Source organism: Carcharhinus amblyrhynchos, chromosome 21, assembly GCF_965287045.1.
Source record: "Carcharhinus amblyrhynchos chromosome 21, sCarAmb.v2.hapA, whole genome shotgun sequence".
In the NCBI taxonomy this organism is placed as follows: domain Eukaryota; kingdom Metazoa; phylum Chordata; class Chondrichthyes; order Carcharhiniformes; family Carcharhinidae; genus Carcharhinus; species Carcharhinus amblyrhynchos.
The window spans coordinates 37,729,756-37,745,970 of NC_137344.1; the positions used below are offsets into that span (position 1 = coordinate 37,729,756).

At 41.6% G+C, this 16,215-nt stretch overlaps 1 protein-coding gene across 1 annotated transcript in view; it reads right to left on the minus strand.

Moving 5' to 3' along the window:
• Positions 1 to 16,215, minus strand: part of tbcd (tubulin folding cofactor D) — a 240,637-nt gene that overhangs the window by 184,684 nt on the left and 39,738 nt on the right. Inside the window, exon 7 of the mRNA XM_080209036.1 lies at positions 11,627 to 11,756. Within this exon, the coding sequence (XP_080065162.1) occupies positions 11,627 to 11,756 (130 nt within the window). The remainder of the gene's footprint in view (positions 1 to 11,626; positions 11,757 to 16,215) is intronic.

Consider the following 16,215-nt stretch of genomic DNA (forward strand, 5'->3'; position numbering starts at 1 on the left):
GTGATTGTCCGAATTAAGAACAAATGGAAGTGTAATATCTGATGAAAGCAGAACTCCGTATTGCATCTTCTCTCACAGATGCCCACAGTGCAGAAGAAGTCCATTCAGCCAAGTAAGCCTGTACCAACAATCCCACCCAGACCCTATCCCCGTAACCCCATATGTTAACCTTGCTAGAGCCCCTGACACTATGGCGCAATTTACCATGGCCAATCACCCTAACCCCGCACATCTTTGGAATGTGGGAGGAAAATGACATGGGGAGAATGATCTTTTCGACAGGTAAATATTGCATTCTTCTTCTGACAAAAACATACCAATCATGCATAAAGATTGCAGAAACAATAACATAGCTTCTTTATTTAAAGGTAAGACAATATAAGGATAGATTTACTCAGAGCCCAAGTAGAGTACCATCTGACCTCTATTCTGCTGCATGCTGAGTGTCTGCAAATCATGGGATTAATACATCATATCCTGCCAAGATAAAATATGACTGACAACAGTTGAAAATGCACTCCCTTAAAGGTGCATGTCATCATATCACAACGGTAGACAAGGCTCTGCCTCAGGGTTAGGGAAATAGCTGATACAAGAGATTATCCATCGTGTCCTTCAGAAAATGATACCGGGATTGAGAAACTTCAGTTCTGTGAAGAAACCAGAAAAGCTAGGATTTTTCTGGGGCAGGTTTACTGTGGATGCACAGGTCCCAAGTGAGATCACATCTGGAATACAGTGCACAGTATTGGTCTCATTTTTAAATATAAATAATAGCATTAGAAGCACTGCAGATATGGTTCACTCAGCTCATTCTCAGCACGAAAGGCTTACGTTAAGAAAGGCTGAACATGTTCGAACGATATCTACTGGAGTTTAGAAGGATGAGAGGTGATCTTATCTTATTTAAGATCCTGAGAAGGCATGAGGATAGATACTGAGAGAATGCTTGTTCCCCCTCGTGGGAAAGACTGCGGGGTTCTTCCATCTGGGAGCTAAGTTCTGTAGTGGGGGTGGGAATACGGAGCGTTTCCCACTGCAGAGTCTAGCATTAAAACACACCACATTTTCTGGCTCTGGCCTCACTAACTGAATGTCCTATTTAGGTATATTGAAAAGGTGGCCAACATCACTGGCCCACTACTGAAGAAAGAGGGTGGACCTCCTGAAAATTAAGACGGATCTCTGGGAACACCCTGAGACCTTAAGATGGACCCTTTGAAACATGATGAAAATCCAGGAACATTCCATATCTGGAAGGTAGACCTACTCCAGGACACTGAATTTGGAGACAGCACAGGCATTGTTCAGGTGTGTCCCGCATCTGCCCATCATGTTCTTCCAGACCGGTCTTGCACTGATGAATTTTCGTGCTGGTGCTATACAGAATCAGGTGTGTATGGTTACACCTTCATTTGGAAGAATTCTGCCAAATCCCCACTGTGGGATTAAATGTCAGGCCAGGGGGAGGGGGTCGGAGAATTTGGTGTCAGCCCAAAAATTGATTTTATGCCTATGGGAACTTACAGCAGAATACTTAGCTGGTTCCCGTCATGGCAGATTGGAAAACCTGCTGAAGGCTGGCCTGAAGCTCATTTGAACTCAGGTGAAGACCCAGTCATTCAGGAATAGGATAGAGGACTAGACTTCAAAAGATTTGGCACATTTTCCTACAGGCCTCCGCAAAGGAAAACACTTCACATTGCCAGTCCTGGAAAACAATCCATGTTCCTGCTCTTGCCATGGGACTTGGCCCCCAGAATTTCACCTAGAACTAGGGGACAAGTTTAAGAATAAGAGGTCTACCATTTATGATGGATACAAAAAGAAATTCTCTCTGAGGGTCATTAATAGATGAATTCATTTCCCCAGACAACACTGGAGGCTGGTCATTGAATTTAGGCAGATTTCTGATAGACAATAGAGTCAAGGATTTTGGAGGCAGACAGCAAAGTGTAGGTGAAATTACAATTGGATCAGCCATAATATTATTCACCACTAGTGGTGTTCCGCAGGGCTCTGTACTGGGACCTCTGCTGTTTGTGATTATGTATAAATGATTTGGAAGAAGGCGTAGGTAATCTGATTAGTAAGATTGCGGACGACACACAGATCGCTGGAATTGCGGATAGTGATGAACATTGTCAGAGAATACAGCAGGAAATAGATAGGCTGGAAAATTGGGCGGAGAAATGGCAGATGGAATTTAATCCAGATAAATGCAAAGTGATGCCCTGTGGAACACCACGAGTGGTGGAGCAAAGGCCCAAAGGACTGAATGGCCAATTTTGCTCCCAAATCCTATGTTTCCCCTTACAGGTGGGGAATGAAAGATTTAATCGAGTTGTTTAAAATTAAGAATAGGTTTGATACAATATGCAAGAAGAGACGGCTTCCAATGATTGAAATGTTCAGTCACCAAAGGACACAGGTTTTCCATTAATCAGTAAAAGAGCCAGAGAGAACATGATTTATTTTTTAAAATACAGCAAGTTATTATCTGGAATGCATTGAGTGTAGAGGATACAGATACAATAGTGACTTTCAAAAGTTAACTGAATAGATACTTCATGGGGAAAATTTGACAGAACTGGGGAAAAGAGCAAGAAGAGCAGAAATAAGTTTGCAGGGTTTTCAAAAAGCAAGCACAGGTGTGATGGGCTGAATGGTCTCTTTGAGATATAGTATGAACAAAGAACAATACAGCACAGGAACAGGCCCTTCAGCCCTCCAAGCCTGCACCTATCATATGTTCCTAACTAGACCAACTGTTTCTATCCCACTATTCCCAGTCTGTTCATGTGGCTATCTAGATAAGTCTTAAATTATCCCAGCATGTCTGCCTCAACCACCTTGCTTCAGAGTGCATTCCAGGCCCCCACCATCCTCTGTGTAAAATACATCCCCTGCATATCTATTGAACTTTGTCCCCCTTACCTTGAACTTGTGACCCCTTGTGTTTGTCATTTCTGACCTGGGAAAAAGCTTCCAACTGTTCACTCTATCTATGCCCTTCATAATCTTATAAACTTCTATTAGGTCACCCTTCAACCTCCTTCTTTCCAGATAGAGCAACCCTAGTTTACTCAATCTCGCCTCATAGCTAATACCCTCCATACCAGGCAACATCCTGGTAAATCTTTTCTGCACTCTCTCCAAAGCCTCCATGTCCTTCTGGTAGTGTGGCGACCAGAACTGGACGCAGTATTCCAAATGTGGCCTAACTAACGTTCTATATAACTGCAACATCATATGCCAACTTTTATATTCTATGTCCCATCCAATAAATGCAAGCATACCATATGCCTTCTTCACCACCTTTTCCACCTGTGCTGACACCTTTAAGGATCTGTGGACTTGCACACCCAGATCCCTCAGTGTCTATACTCCTGATGGTTCTGCCATTTATTGCACAGCTCCCCCCTGCATTACATCGACCAAAATGCATCACTTCGCATTTATCTGGATTAAATTCCATCTGCCATTTCTCTGCCCAATTTTCCAGCCTATTTCCTGCTGGATTCTCTGACAATGTTCATCACTATCCGCAATTCCAGCGATCTGTGTGTCGTCCGCAAACTTACTAATCAGACTACCTACGTCTTCTTCCAAATCATTTATACATAATCACGAACAGCAGAGGTCCCAGTACAGAGCCCTGCAGAACACCACTAATCACAGACCTCCAATCAGAAAAAGACCCCTCCACCGCTACCCTCTGTCTTCTATGACCAAGCCAGTTCTGTACCCATCTAGCTAGGTCACCTTTGATCCCATGAGATTTAACCTTTTGCACCAGCCTGCCATGAGGGACCTTGTCAAATGCTTCATTAAAATCCATGTAGATGACATCCATGGTCCTTCCCTTGTCAATCGTTGTTGTCATCTCCTCAAAAAACTCAACCAAATTTGTGAGGCATGACCTCGCTCATACAAAACCATGTTATCTATCGCTAATGAGACTATTCAGTTCTAAACGTGTATAGATCCTAAGAATCTTCTCCAACAATTTCCCTACCACGGACGTCAAGCTCACTGGCCTATAATTCTCCGGGTTATCCTTGCTACCGTTCTTAAGTAATGGGACCACATTTGCTATCCTCCAATCTTCTGGGACCTCACTTGTGTCCAATGAAGAAACAAAGATTTCTGTTAGAGGCCCAGCAATTTCATCTCTTGTCTCTCTCAGTAATCTAGGTCAGATGCCATCTGGCCCTGGCTATTTGTCTACCTTAACGCTTCCTAAAATACCTAACACTTGCTCCCTTGTAACTGTGATTTGTTCTAATGGGTCCACACATCCCTCTGAGACACTACCAATCAATGTGTCTCTCTCCTTTGTGAATACTGATGCAAAGTATTCATTAACGATCTCACCTACTTCCTTGAGTTCTACGCATAATTTCCCTCCTTTGTTCTCGAGAGGTCTGACTCTTTCTCCAACAACCCTCTTGCTCCTAACATATGTATAAAATGCTTTAATCCTGTCTACCAAGGACATTTTGTGACCCCTTTTTGCCCTTCTAACTCCCTGTCTGAGTTCTTTTCTATTTTCTCTATATTCCTCCAATTTATCTGTTTTTAGCTGCCTGATCTTATTTATGCCTCTTTGTTCCTTTTGGTTAGACCCACAATTTCTCTGGTTATCCACGGCTCTTGAATCCTACCTTTCCTGTCCTTCCTTTTTACAGGCACGTGCCTGTCCTGCACTCCTGTCAACTGCTCTTTAAAAGACTCCATATGCCACATGTGGATTTACCTTTGAACAGCCTTTCCCAATTAACAGCCACCAAATCCTGCCTAATCTGGCTGTAGTTAGCTTTCTCCCAATTCAGCACCTCACCTATAAGACAACACTCATTCTTTTCCATAACTATGCGCAAGTTTACAGAATTGTGGTCACTGTTCGCCACATGTTCACCCACTGAAACTCTGATGACCTGACCAGGCTCGTTTCCCAGTACTAGGCCCAGTATAGCCCCCTCTCTAGTTGGGCTATCAACATATTGTTCCAAAGAACCTTCTTGCATACATTTTACAAATTCCTCCCCATCCAGATCCCCATCCTAAGGGATTGCCAGTCTATAGGAAGGAAATTAAAGTCTCCCACTACAACAACCCTATTTTTTCTACACCTATCTCGAATCTCTTTACATATCCATTCTTCAACTTCCCATGGACTGTTGGGAGGCCTGTAGTATACCCCCAGCATAGTGAATGCACCCTTCCCGTTTCTGAGCTCGACCCACAGTGTCTCATTACATGATTCTTCCAACTTGTCTACCCTCTGTAATATGCTCCCTAACCAATATTGCTACTCCCCCACCTCCTCTAGCCCCTCCTCTGTCTCGCCTAAAACACTTATACCCCAGGGTATTCAGCTGCCAGTCCTGTCCTTCTTTTAACCAAGCCTCTGACACTGCAACTGCATCCAAGTTCCGTGCATGCATTAAGGCTCTACGTCCACCTGTCTTGCATGTTACACTCCTTGTGTTTAAGCAGATGCACTCCAGACCTCCAGGCCCACAGAGTTCATCCTCCGCCAGATTGCTCTTCCTCTTAGGTAGCCTTGTCTTGGCCTCACCCTCGTCCTGTCTCTACACTTGCTGAACTTTTGTTCTAATTCCCACCCCCTGCCACATTAGTTTAAACCCACCCGAACCACATTAGCAAGCCTCCCAGCCAGGATATTGCTGCCCCTCCAGTTCAGGTGTAACCCGTCCTTCTTGCACAGGTCCCATCCTCCCTGGAATACTTCCTAGTGATCCACGAATCTGAAACCCTCCCCCCTGCACCAGGACTGTATGTGTCTAGGATCATCTGTAGTGTTTTCCCCTCATAGTAACTATCGTATGCACTTTATTTATATAATTCAGTATGCAAAACAGTCACCTTCACCTTGCAATGTTATTTTGATTAAAACTTTACAAGGGTATATACATGTCTCATTTCCACATAAAAACAAGCACAAAAGGTGAACCTTTTGCTTCAATCTTTAAAACCTTGGTCTCAATTGTAGTGTAACATAGGAGACGCTACACTGTTATATTAGTGTACACTCAGATTAGTCAGTCAACCTGTCTGGATGTGGTGCATTCTAAGTTACTAAGTTAGTAAGAATGAAAATTGAAGAGGCTTTTGTCACAATTTCGTAATTCTTTTCATAAATGCTGCCAGAGAACAAGAGAATTGAAAATACATCATCATTTGTCACAAAAGGGCACAGGAAAAATCTAGCAACTGCAGGCCACTAGCCTAACATGGGCAGTGGGGTTAATGAGACAACAATCTCAAAGCAAATTAATTGGCATTTGAAAAATTTTGGCTAATAAACGGAAGTCAACACAAGAAAATTCATGAATAACTTGATCAAGTTCTTTGATAAAGTAACGGACAAGGATGATGGGTCTCCCTCCTTCCATCTCAACTTATTATGCCCTCATTCCCAAGTTCACTTTATTCTCCTTTAACTTCTCATCAACAACGTTTTTATGTAGTGTCTTCACATTATAGAGCAAGAAAAACTCACACCATTATGAGTGGCTCTGATTAATTATGCCTTGGAGAACTAGGAACAGCAATTCTGATTATTACAATCAATAGCAGCTGATAGATGAACACAGTATTAATTTGTCTATATAAATAATGCATTAAAAACGGTGTCAAAAAAACCCAAAAGAGACAATCTGGTGCATAATATCTTGTCCATCCAGGCATGCTGCAACCAAACACACCAATAATTCCCTCAAAAGTTGAGGGGGTGCGGTTTAGCAGAATTTATCATCGAAGGCAACTGCTGGCACACTCCAAAATGGTACAGAAAAAGGAGCATTACTCAAGGCCAAAATCTTAGGACCAGCTGAAGAAAATATAAGGGTTTTGAATTCAACATGTTAAGGGACAAGGTGCCAATGCCAGTTGGCAACTGGGGTGCCAGGGAATGAATGCCGGACAGGGCAGTCACGTTTTGCAAAAGCTGCAAATTTTGCAAAAGCCTTTGACAAGGCTGAGATTACAACAAGGGCATTGCTGTAACTGAGCACAGAACTAACAAAAACAAGGGTTTTAGCAGCTGAGGACTCAGGTTGGATGACGGTGGGCATGTTACAGAGGTGGAAATAAGGCAAGGCTATGTTGTGAAACAACAGAACTCTGCTCATTGCAACATTTGCTGCAGAAATAATCAGGAAAGTACTTGATTGAGAAAGTTAACAGAAGAACTTAATATGATCTGCAATAGTGCTGTTAGATTTCTAGTACCAGTGATTTTCAAATGAATTTGAGAACAGGCAAGTACTTAATACGTCATGAGTGATTATCAGTATTGCAGTCACTCTTGTGGAAGCTGTTTGGGGAAGACTCTGGTGAGGGATAGATGTAGGGTAATCAACTCTTGCTGACTGTCCAACAGGCTCCAGGAATTGAAGATTAACCTCCAAGGTAGTGCTGAAACCAGGGACAAAAGTCACTGGGTGAAGAATCATCCCAAGGGTAACAAATAGTCTGTTCAAATTGACGTGGGAAGGCTGTACACTACAAAGATAGAAAGGGTCAAATTGTTCAGCTGCCAAATCCATAGAGTGTGCAGCCCTGGAGTTTCAGAGTGTACACCACATCTTGCGCTTGGCGTGTTCAGTGTAGGCGACCGCATCCCTGATCATATTCTCTACGAAAACCTTCAGCACCCTGCGAGTCTCCTCATAGATCAAACCCGAGATCATTTTGACACCGCCATAGCGAGCGAGGCAGCGAATTGCTGGCTTTATGATGCCCTGGATATCATCACGAAGCACTTAGCAGTGCCGCTTTGCTCCGCCTTTACACAGCCCTTTACCTCCTTTCCTTCTGCCTGACAATGATAACTCTTCACTCAGATCACTGCACAATATCCAATAGGTAATGGATAAATGGTGGAAACAGCGCAGCAGAGAAGTGAGGAACAAGATGAAGCCTCCTGGAACACGTTCAAACAGCGTGGGTCCCTGTGAGAAGTGGTCGAAAGTCACCTCATCAGCAATCAAGACCACAGTGCTGTAGAGATAGGCGATAGAATTGCACGGCACAGGAGGCCGCCAATTGGCCCTGTACACCGGTTCCCAAAATGAGCAACTCACTAGTTGCCATTACCCCACCTTCTCACCACAACCCTGCATATTCTTCATCTTCAGATAACAGTTTGCTCCCATTTGAATGCTTCCACTGAACTTGCCTCCATCACACTTCAACAGGTAATGAGGTGAAGGAACTGGCTGGGAATTTGAGTGAGCTCACGCTATGTAAGCTCAGAGAGCTTAGGGACAAGATGCAGTGAATTCAGAGGAGTGTACAACAGAGCTTCCAGCAATCATCCAGAATGAGAATTTATTGAGCTCCAGGGGCTGAGGGATGAGACTTCAGAAAGAAGCTTAGAATTGGGTTGGGGTGGGTAGTCAGATAGCATACAACAATGATCTTAAAGTTAGGGCTTGAGGAGTAAAACAGGCTAAGGTGTTCAAAAGAGGGGAAAATACTGGAGCAGGAGCTCAAGGGTGTGACTTGCTATCACCATCATGGAAGTTTGGAGTAGATACTTGAAAGAAAAGATGAGTGGGAAGACTTTGGTAAGGGGCTAGGTGTCACCATCAGGAAGAAAGAATTTTTTCAGAGCCCAGGATGTCAGTATAACCTTCACAGAAGGTGCATGATACAAGCATTAGAGCTAGGATCTGTTGACATTTCAAGTCTAGGCCTTTACATGGAGGCAGCTCTTGAACAAGAGAATTATCCGAGTCTCTGCAAGCCTTACTTAGGCACGAGACAGAAAGAGTCAAGGAGAAGTATGAAGTACAAGGGCAAACCTGGGAATATGGTGCAGGTTGGAACTTCCACTAAGTTTATCTCAAGATGTAATTTAGATTAGCAGTCAAATTCTGATCTACGCATAATGCAATGGGACTACAAGTATAGTGAAGACATTTTCAGTCGAAGATGGTAGACATAACCTCCATTTGCATTATGTATTTGCTCATTCGTCCAACAAAGAAACTCTTAAAAGCCATGAAGCACAAAAGGAGTGCAGGGTAAGAAGACAAAACTCCTTTAAAGTAATCTTGGATAACCAAACAAGAAACCCCTGGAGATGAAATTACCTTCCAGTCAGCGTTGAGTCATTATCTTTGACAATGCAGAATAAGGGACATATTTCAATATTTATGGTCAATATCTACTTTTCAAAAATAGCCCTAACTTAGCACACGTACTTTGGCAGCAGATTCCCTGAGGCACTACTTGCATATTTGCCACTTCACGTTGCGCTTACAGGACAAATAGTTTTCATGCATGGCTGGACTATCTTAAATGATGGTATCTGTGTCATGAGTTAACAATACCCTGCAGTGTTGAGCATTATTTTTCAAGTGACATTTAAGTATGAAAATTTAAATATCAAACAATTCATAGAATTCTTAGAAGTCATAGTTCCCTATTTATTGAACATACCATCAGTGTTTAACATGAACTATGAATAGTCATTTAGCTTATCACAAGTGGGCTATAGTCTTACGTTTATTGACAATTGGATTCAGATCTCTATTGTTATGATCCCAGTTGGTGTTTATATGGACAGGAAAGTCTCAGGATGGAACCCTGGCTCAAATGACCATAACTTTTACTTTTCTTTAAAACGTGGACAGCCATGATCTTATTGAATGGCGGGGCAGGCTCGAAGGGCTGGATGGCCTACTCCTGCTCCTATTTCTTATGTTCTTAACAGAGTCACAGGACTGCCAATTGGTTTTTAAACAAAAAACATTTATTAAGCTTAAAAAGTTTGATTTTAACACAATCTACCTTCACTCCCCTTTACTTCAAAACTGTACACAGATTACACAATATATCTTACACTATAACATTCTTAATAAACACACAGTCCCTGTAATCGATCTTCTATTGGTTTCTTCTCAAATTCCCCCAAATGATCGTCACACAAGTTATTCCAAACTCAGTCTCAAAAAAAATTTAAAAACTTCTTTCCACAATGTTTTCCCTCAGCTATTTTAGACAAAGGTGTTTGCATGAATGGGGGTTTTTGGTTTCAGTTCAAGCTATGTTTCTATTGTACCACATCTATATGGTATACTTCGCTGCACTCCTTCCATCGCAAAGATATCCTTCCTCAGATAAATATACCAGCTGTTTAAACAAGCATCTACCTCTAGGTTTTATAGCTCTCCTTTCGATATTCTCTTGTCTTAAATTGCCAACATGTGTAGAAGTGTAGACACAAAACCTCAGGTATTCAGACCCCAACAGCACATCATTGTTTCAAAGATTGGAAATAAGGACAGCAAACTTGATGATTGCTTCAGATGTGTCTCTGGCTTCTTGCTAGCCAACTTCACCATTTTTCAGTTGTTTTTAACTTCAATGAATAGTACCTTGTTCCTGCTCTCCTTTTTATTCCAATATTCCTGGAAACATCTCTTTTCATTTTCTAGTTTTCATAACTAGCTGCTCTTGTGCTCCCCTCGAGTTTGCTTATGTGCCTATTACTCCATTGTGTGGCTTTCAAGCTTCTAGCAGAGCTGACAGTTGTTCACTCTCTAGCTTCCAATGCTATGAATTCAGCTAAAAAACTTATCTCAAAAGGGTTTTTTCTTAAAGATTGCCCTGGTTACTAAGTAACATCTGGTTATTTTTTCCCAAGTTTGTGTTTACCTTTCTGTCGTTAACTCTTTCAGCACAATATTCACACAGTTTGAACTGAAACCAAAAATCCCCATTCATGCAAACACCTTTGTCTAACATGGATATAACTAGAGTTGTACCCTCCCCTACTCAAAGCAGTCATTTAAACCCACATGTCTTATTTCTAATATCCAGCAGTACAAATATAGATCACTTAAAACTACCTAATTCTCAACACTATTTATTGTGAAAGTGAAGTCATTTTATACCAAGTGACATGGAACTTCTGACTCATTCACTACTGGCTGATCTGTTTTTTGGTGGTGGTGGTTGTTGAGGGAGCCCTGGAGGACAAATCTTCACTCCAGATAGCATCACTGAACCACAATTGGAATGTCAACCTACATTATGTAATTAAGTCTATAACTTTTTAACTCTGGGGCAAGTATGCCAAACTACATCCACGTTCTTCAGTTGATACATTTCCAACTCGGATAAAGTATCAGCGAGAAAACAAACAAGCAAAAAAAAACATGCTGTGCTATTTTTGCACACCTAACAGGTAGCTACTCAGGGAAAGGTTCAAGAGGTCATCTGACTGTTCTAAAGCTCTATTGAAGGGCATTTGGAGACTAAAAGAGGGAAGAAGAAAGAAGAATAAACAATTTTTTAAGTGAAAGGGAAGACAAAAAAGGTATGTATTCTCTTACCAGCATATAATAATTAAGGATGGAACAAAGAATGGAAACTTTTTTTAATTGACAAGACAGTTAAGGTCAGGATATGGGCAGGAAAATGAAGTTGAAGCCACAATCAGTGCAGGCTGAATGGGCCGAATGGCCTACACGTATTTTTTATGCTAATATGCCTGCAATGTTTTACACAGGAAAATAAATATCCTTGATAATTCAATATTTGAACTTAGCTAATTAAAAGGTGACCTATGTGATCAAGTATTTACCAGAGCCTGAAGCATTCCATCTATCACAACCATGCCTTCCATTGTCTGACCGGCTTTGGATAGTGACGTCAGCACCCAATCCAAGAAATCTGGCAATCTTTTCTGTTTGACATCTGGGCGAGTTACAAACCTTTCAGAACAAAGAAACAACTCTATTAACATTTCTGAAAGCAAAAAGTTATGCTTAATTATTTAAACCTTGAGTTACATCTAGAGAATCTACGGACAAGAACTCTTAAGATTATGACGTCTAGTCTTATATTACATGCCAAGTCAAAGAAACAAAGGGGTGCAAATTCCACAAGAGTTGACATAGCTAACATCGCAAGCAAGAAATATTCTAATGTCAGAGAACAAGGTTATGTATAGGTAAAGTATTTCAGGTCAAACTTTGGAATCAATACTAACAGTATGTATTATTAATGTTACATACAAGGAGAAATACCTTCCTCTATGCTATAGTCTATTAGTCATAAAGCTTGCTTCTCTATCTAAGACTTGAATTTATATAGCACTTCCCATGACTTCCACAGCCCAAAACAATTAAGTGTAGTTGCTATTATAAATCTAAGAATTGCAATAGCTAATTTATGAACAGCAGACTCCCACAAATTGTGTGTGATAAAGACCAGATAATTTATTTGTGTTGTTGATAGAGGGATAAGAATTGGCCAGATAACTGGTGATAATTCCCAGCTCTTCATTGTAATAGTTTTTTAATTCATTTATGGAATGTGGGCGTCGCTGGCTGGCCAACATTTATTGCCCGTCCCTAGTTGCCCTTGGAGGGTAGTTGAGAGTCAACCACATTGCTGTGGCTCCGGAGTCATATGTAGGCTAGACAGGAAGGCAAATTCCTTCACTAAAAGACTTCAGTGAACCAGATGGGTTTTTCCCAAAAATCGACAATGGTTTCACAGTCATTAGTAGATTCGTAATTGTAGATTTTTTTAAATTGAATTCCAATTTCACCGTCTGACCTGGCAGGATTGAACCCAGGTCCCCAGAATATTAGCTGAATTTCTGGGTTAATCGTCTAGCTATAATATTACTATGCCACCTTATGTGCCATATGATGTTTGACGTCCACTAAAGAGGTGACACAGGATCATGGTTTAATGTTTCACTTCCAACAGTGTAACACTCCCTCAACACTGCACTGAAAGTCAGACTTAAGGTGCTCAGGTCTGGAATGGGACTTCAACCCACAATCTTATAACTCAGATGCGAGTGTGTTTCCAACTGCAGCGTGACTGACACGAGGAATAAGGAATAGCAAGCCTCTACTTCCCTTGTAGCCATATACTTTGTACATAGCCAACCTTTGTAGATAGACACCACAGTTTCACTACTGGTGAGACCTGTAGGTATGCTTGCTGTGCAAGTACATTAATTTTGGTTCAATTTAATTTCCAGTAGATGAATTAAAATAGAACAGCAAGACATTTCTTCTTGAGTTTTCTGGCTAATAGCAGAACCTTGCTGATTATTTCTCAAATCATAGCAAAGTGCCATGATTTTTCACTACAGATAGGATGAAGAGGTAGATGTCCACACTACTTCAATAGGGAGCAAGCCCTGTGCGAACCTGATCCAGATGCCAGCCATCTAGCCAACTGAACTAACTCAATAAAACACTTAGGTGAAGGATTAAGCACATTTTTTCCAGGAGATCCAGATCTCAAAATTCACATCCTTAATAGCAATGAAGGAACGACAAGGTGTGTTGCTATCGAACTGGTACCTAAGTTACCCTATATGTATTGTTCACGATAACATCAGGAATGAGGCAGAAAGTTAGTTATAAAACCTGTGCACTATCCAATTCTTAAAAGAGGCCAATATCCATAAAAGTGTCGGTTTTACTATTAAATTTTTACATGCCTAGAATGAATATCATATTGCATTTTACTCCATTTGATTATCATCACCTACAGATAATGCCGGTCTGTGGTGGACAGCCTGCAGCTTGATAGCCACATGTGGCCCATGAGACATTATGTTGACAGAGGTCCTTGTGCAGGGTTGCCACATTCTGCGTAGTTTTTTTCCTGGGTAAGAAGTCTCACAACACCAGGTTTAAATCCAACCAGTTTATTTGATAGTAATCCCACAAGCTTCCGGAAACAGTGTTCCTTCGTCAGGTGTGGGGAAGGTTCTGATCCCTTCTTGATCAGGACCTTCTATATACCTGACGAAGGAACACCATTTCCGAAAGCTTGTGGGATTACTATCAAATAAACTGGTTGAACTGAAACCTGGTGTTGTGAGACTTCTTACTGTGCTTAATCCGGCATCTCTACATCAGTTTTTTTCTACCAGCATGACTGAAGCTATGCACATGTAGAGCATGGGCAAGTGAAGTGAGATGAATGCTAAGCGTACGCAACATTCACTACAAAAGCTGTGTGCTCCCTCCACGTCCAAAGTGTAAAGGTTTATTTTGTTTTTACCCATTTAAGTTGATGACAGTTCTATTATTACATAAATGATTAAGTATTTTCTATAACTTATGAAATATTCAGCATGTATTAAAATTTAATCTTATTCATGGGGTCATTCTTTGTGAACAAGCCTGATTTAAATGTTACAGCCCACTGACATGAAGGAAGGCTACTCGTGGCCCACTCTCTAGCCAAGATTGCCCATCATTGGTCTACAATCATGCGCGAACAAAAAATGAATGCCAAGTCAATAATACTGACGCATCAATTTTCCATCCATGAAAGACTGGATATTATATTTGTTTTCCTGTTGTCAAACACAGTAATGTCATCAATGTATTTTTCCACTAGATGGTGCTAAATATTTATTACTGCTCATGGCCAAAGCTACAAGACCTGACTGTAATTGTGGCGGACTAATACAAACCACAGCAGATTGCAGTGTGAAAGTCTACCGTTCAATTCTCCCAAATATGTGGGCAAATGTTTATGCAGTGTGCAAGAAACAAAATGATGTATCTACTCAGGATTTGTCTCCATTGGGATGCGCTGAAATACTGTACACCACGTTCTGTTCGAAGATGGCAAAGCCAAACCCTAGTCTTTGAGAAGGAGGGTGATTTTAGGATATAGAACAGTACAACACAGGTACAGATTCTTCAGCCCACAATGTTTTTGCAGAACACAACGCCAAATTAAACTAATCCCTTCTGCCTGCCCTAGGTCCCTATCCCTCTATTCCTTGCACATTCATGTGCTTACCTAAAAGCCCCTTTAAACGCGCCTATTATGTCTGCATGCATCACGACCCCTAGCAGTACGTTCCAGACACAATTCACTGTATAAAATAAACTTGCCCCTCATACCTCCTTTGAACTTATGTGAATTTTCAATATTTTATTGGCTGCCTTGCAAAACATAAGAAATAGGAGCAGGAGTAGTCCATCTAGCCCTTGAGCCTGCCCCGCCATTCAACAAGATCATGGCTGATCTGAAAGTGGCTCAGTTCCACTTACCCACCTGCTCCCCATAACTCTTAATTCCCCCACTGATCAGAAATCTATCTACCTGTGACTTAAACATATTCAACAGGGTAGCCTCCACCGCTTCAATGGGCAAAGAATTCCAGAGATTCACTACCCTCTGAGAGAAGAAGTTCCTCCTCAACTCTGTTCTAAACTGACTCCCCCTTATTTTGAGGCTGTATCCTCTAGTTCTTGTTTCCTTTCTAAGTGGAGAGAATCTCTACCTCTACCCTATCTAGCCCCTTCATTATCTTATATGCCTCTACATGCCTCAGCCTTCTAAACTCCAACGAGGACAGGCCCAATCTAGTCAATCTCTCCTCATTAGCTAACCCCCTCACCTCTGGTATCAAACTGCTGAACCTTCTGTGTACTCCCTCCAAGGCCAATATATCCTTTCACAAATAAGGGGACCAAAATTGCACACAGTACTCTAGTTGCGGCCTCACCAGTGCCTTGTACAACTGCAGCAACACCTCCCTGCTTTTATATTCCATCCCCCCCCATGATAAAGGCCAACATTTCATTTGCCTCCTTGATCACCTGCTGCACCTGCAGACTGAGTTTTTGCGATTCATGCAGAAGGACCCCCAGGTCCTTCTGCACTGTAGCATGCTGGCGTTTGTGCCAAAAGAAAATAAACAATTTTTTGCCTGTCTAAATGAAACAAGAGTTGCACCAAACATATATTCACTTCTACTACAACATCATAGAATCCTACAGAGCAGAAGGAGGCCATTAAGCCCAATCGGGTCCGCACTGACAATATCACTCAGACCCTACCCCCAAAACCCCATGCATTTACTCTAGCTAGTCTCCCTGACACTAAGGGGCAATTTAGCATGGTCAATCAATCTAACCTGCACATCTTTGAAGTGAGGGAGGAAACTGGAGCATCCAGAGACACAGGAAGGAAGTGCCAATTTCACACAGACAGTGACCCAAGCCAGGAATCGAACCCAAGTCTCTGGCACTGAGGCAGCATTTTCTTCCCACTCTGTTATATTCTATCAAAAAAACACGACATGCAGACAACTCCAGTCACCTTTAAGATACTTTATTGCCCATCTGTCTCGATTTTCAGCAAGTAACATCCCCGTAAAAAGAGAAGATCACGGCA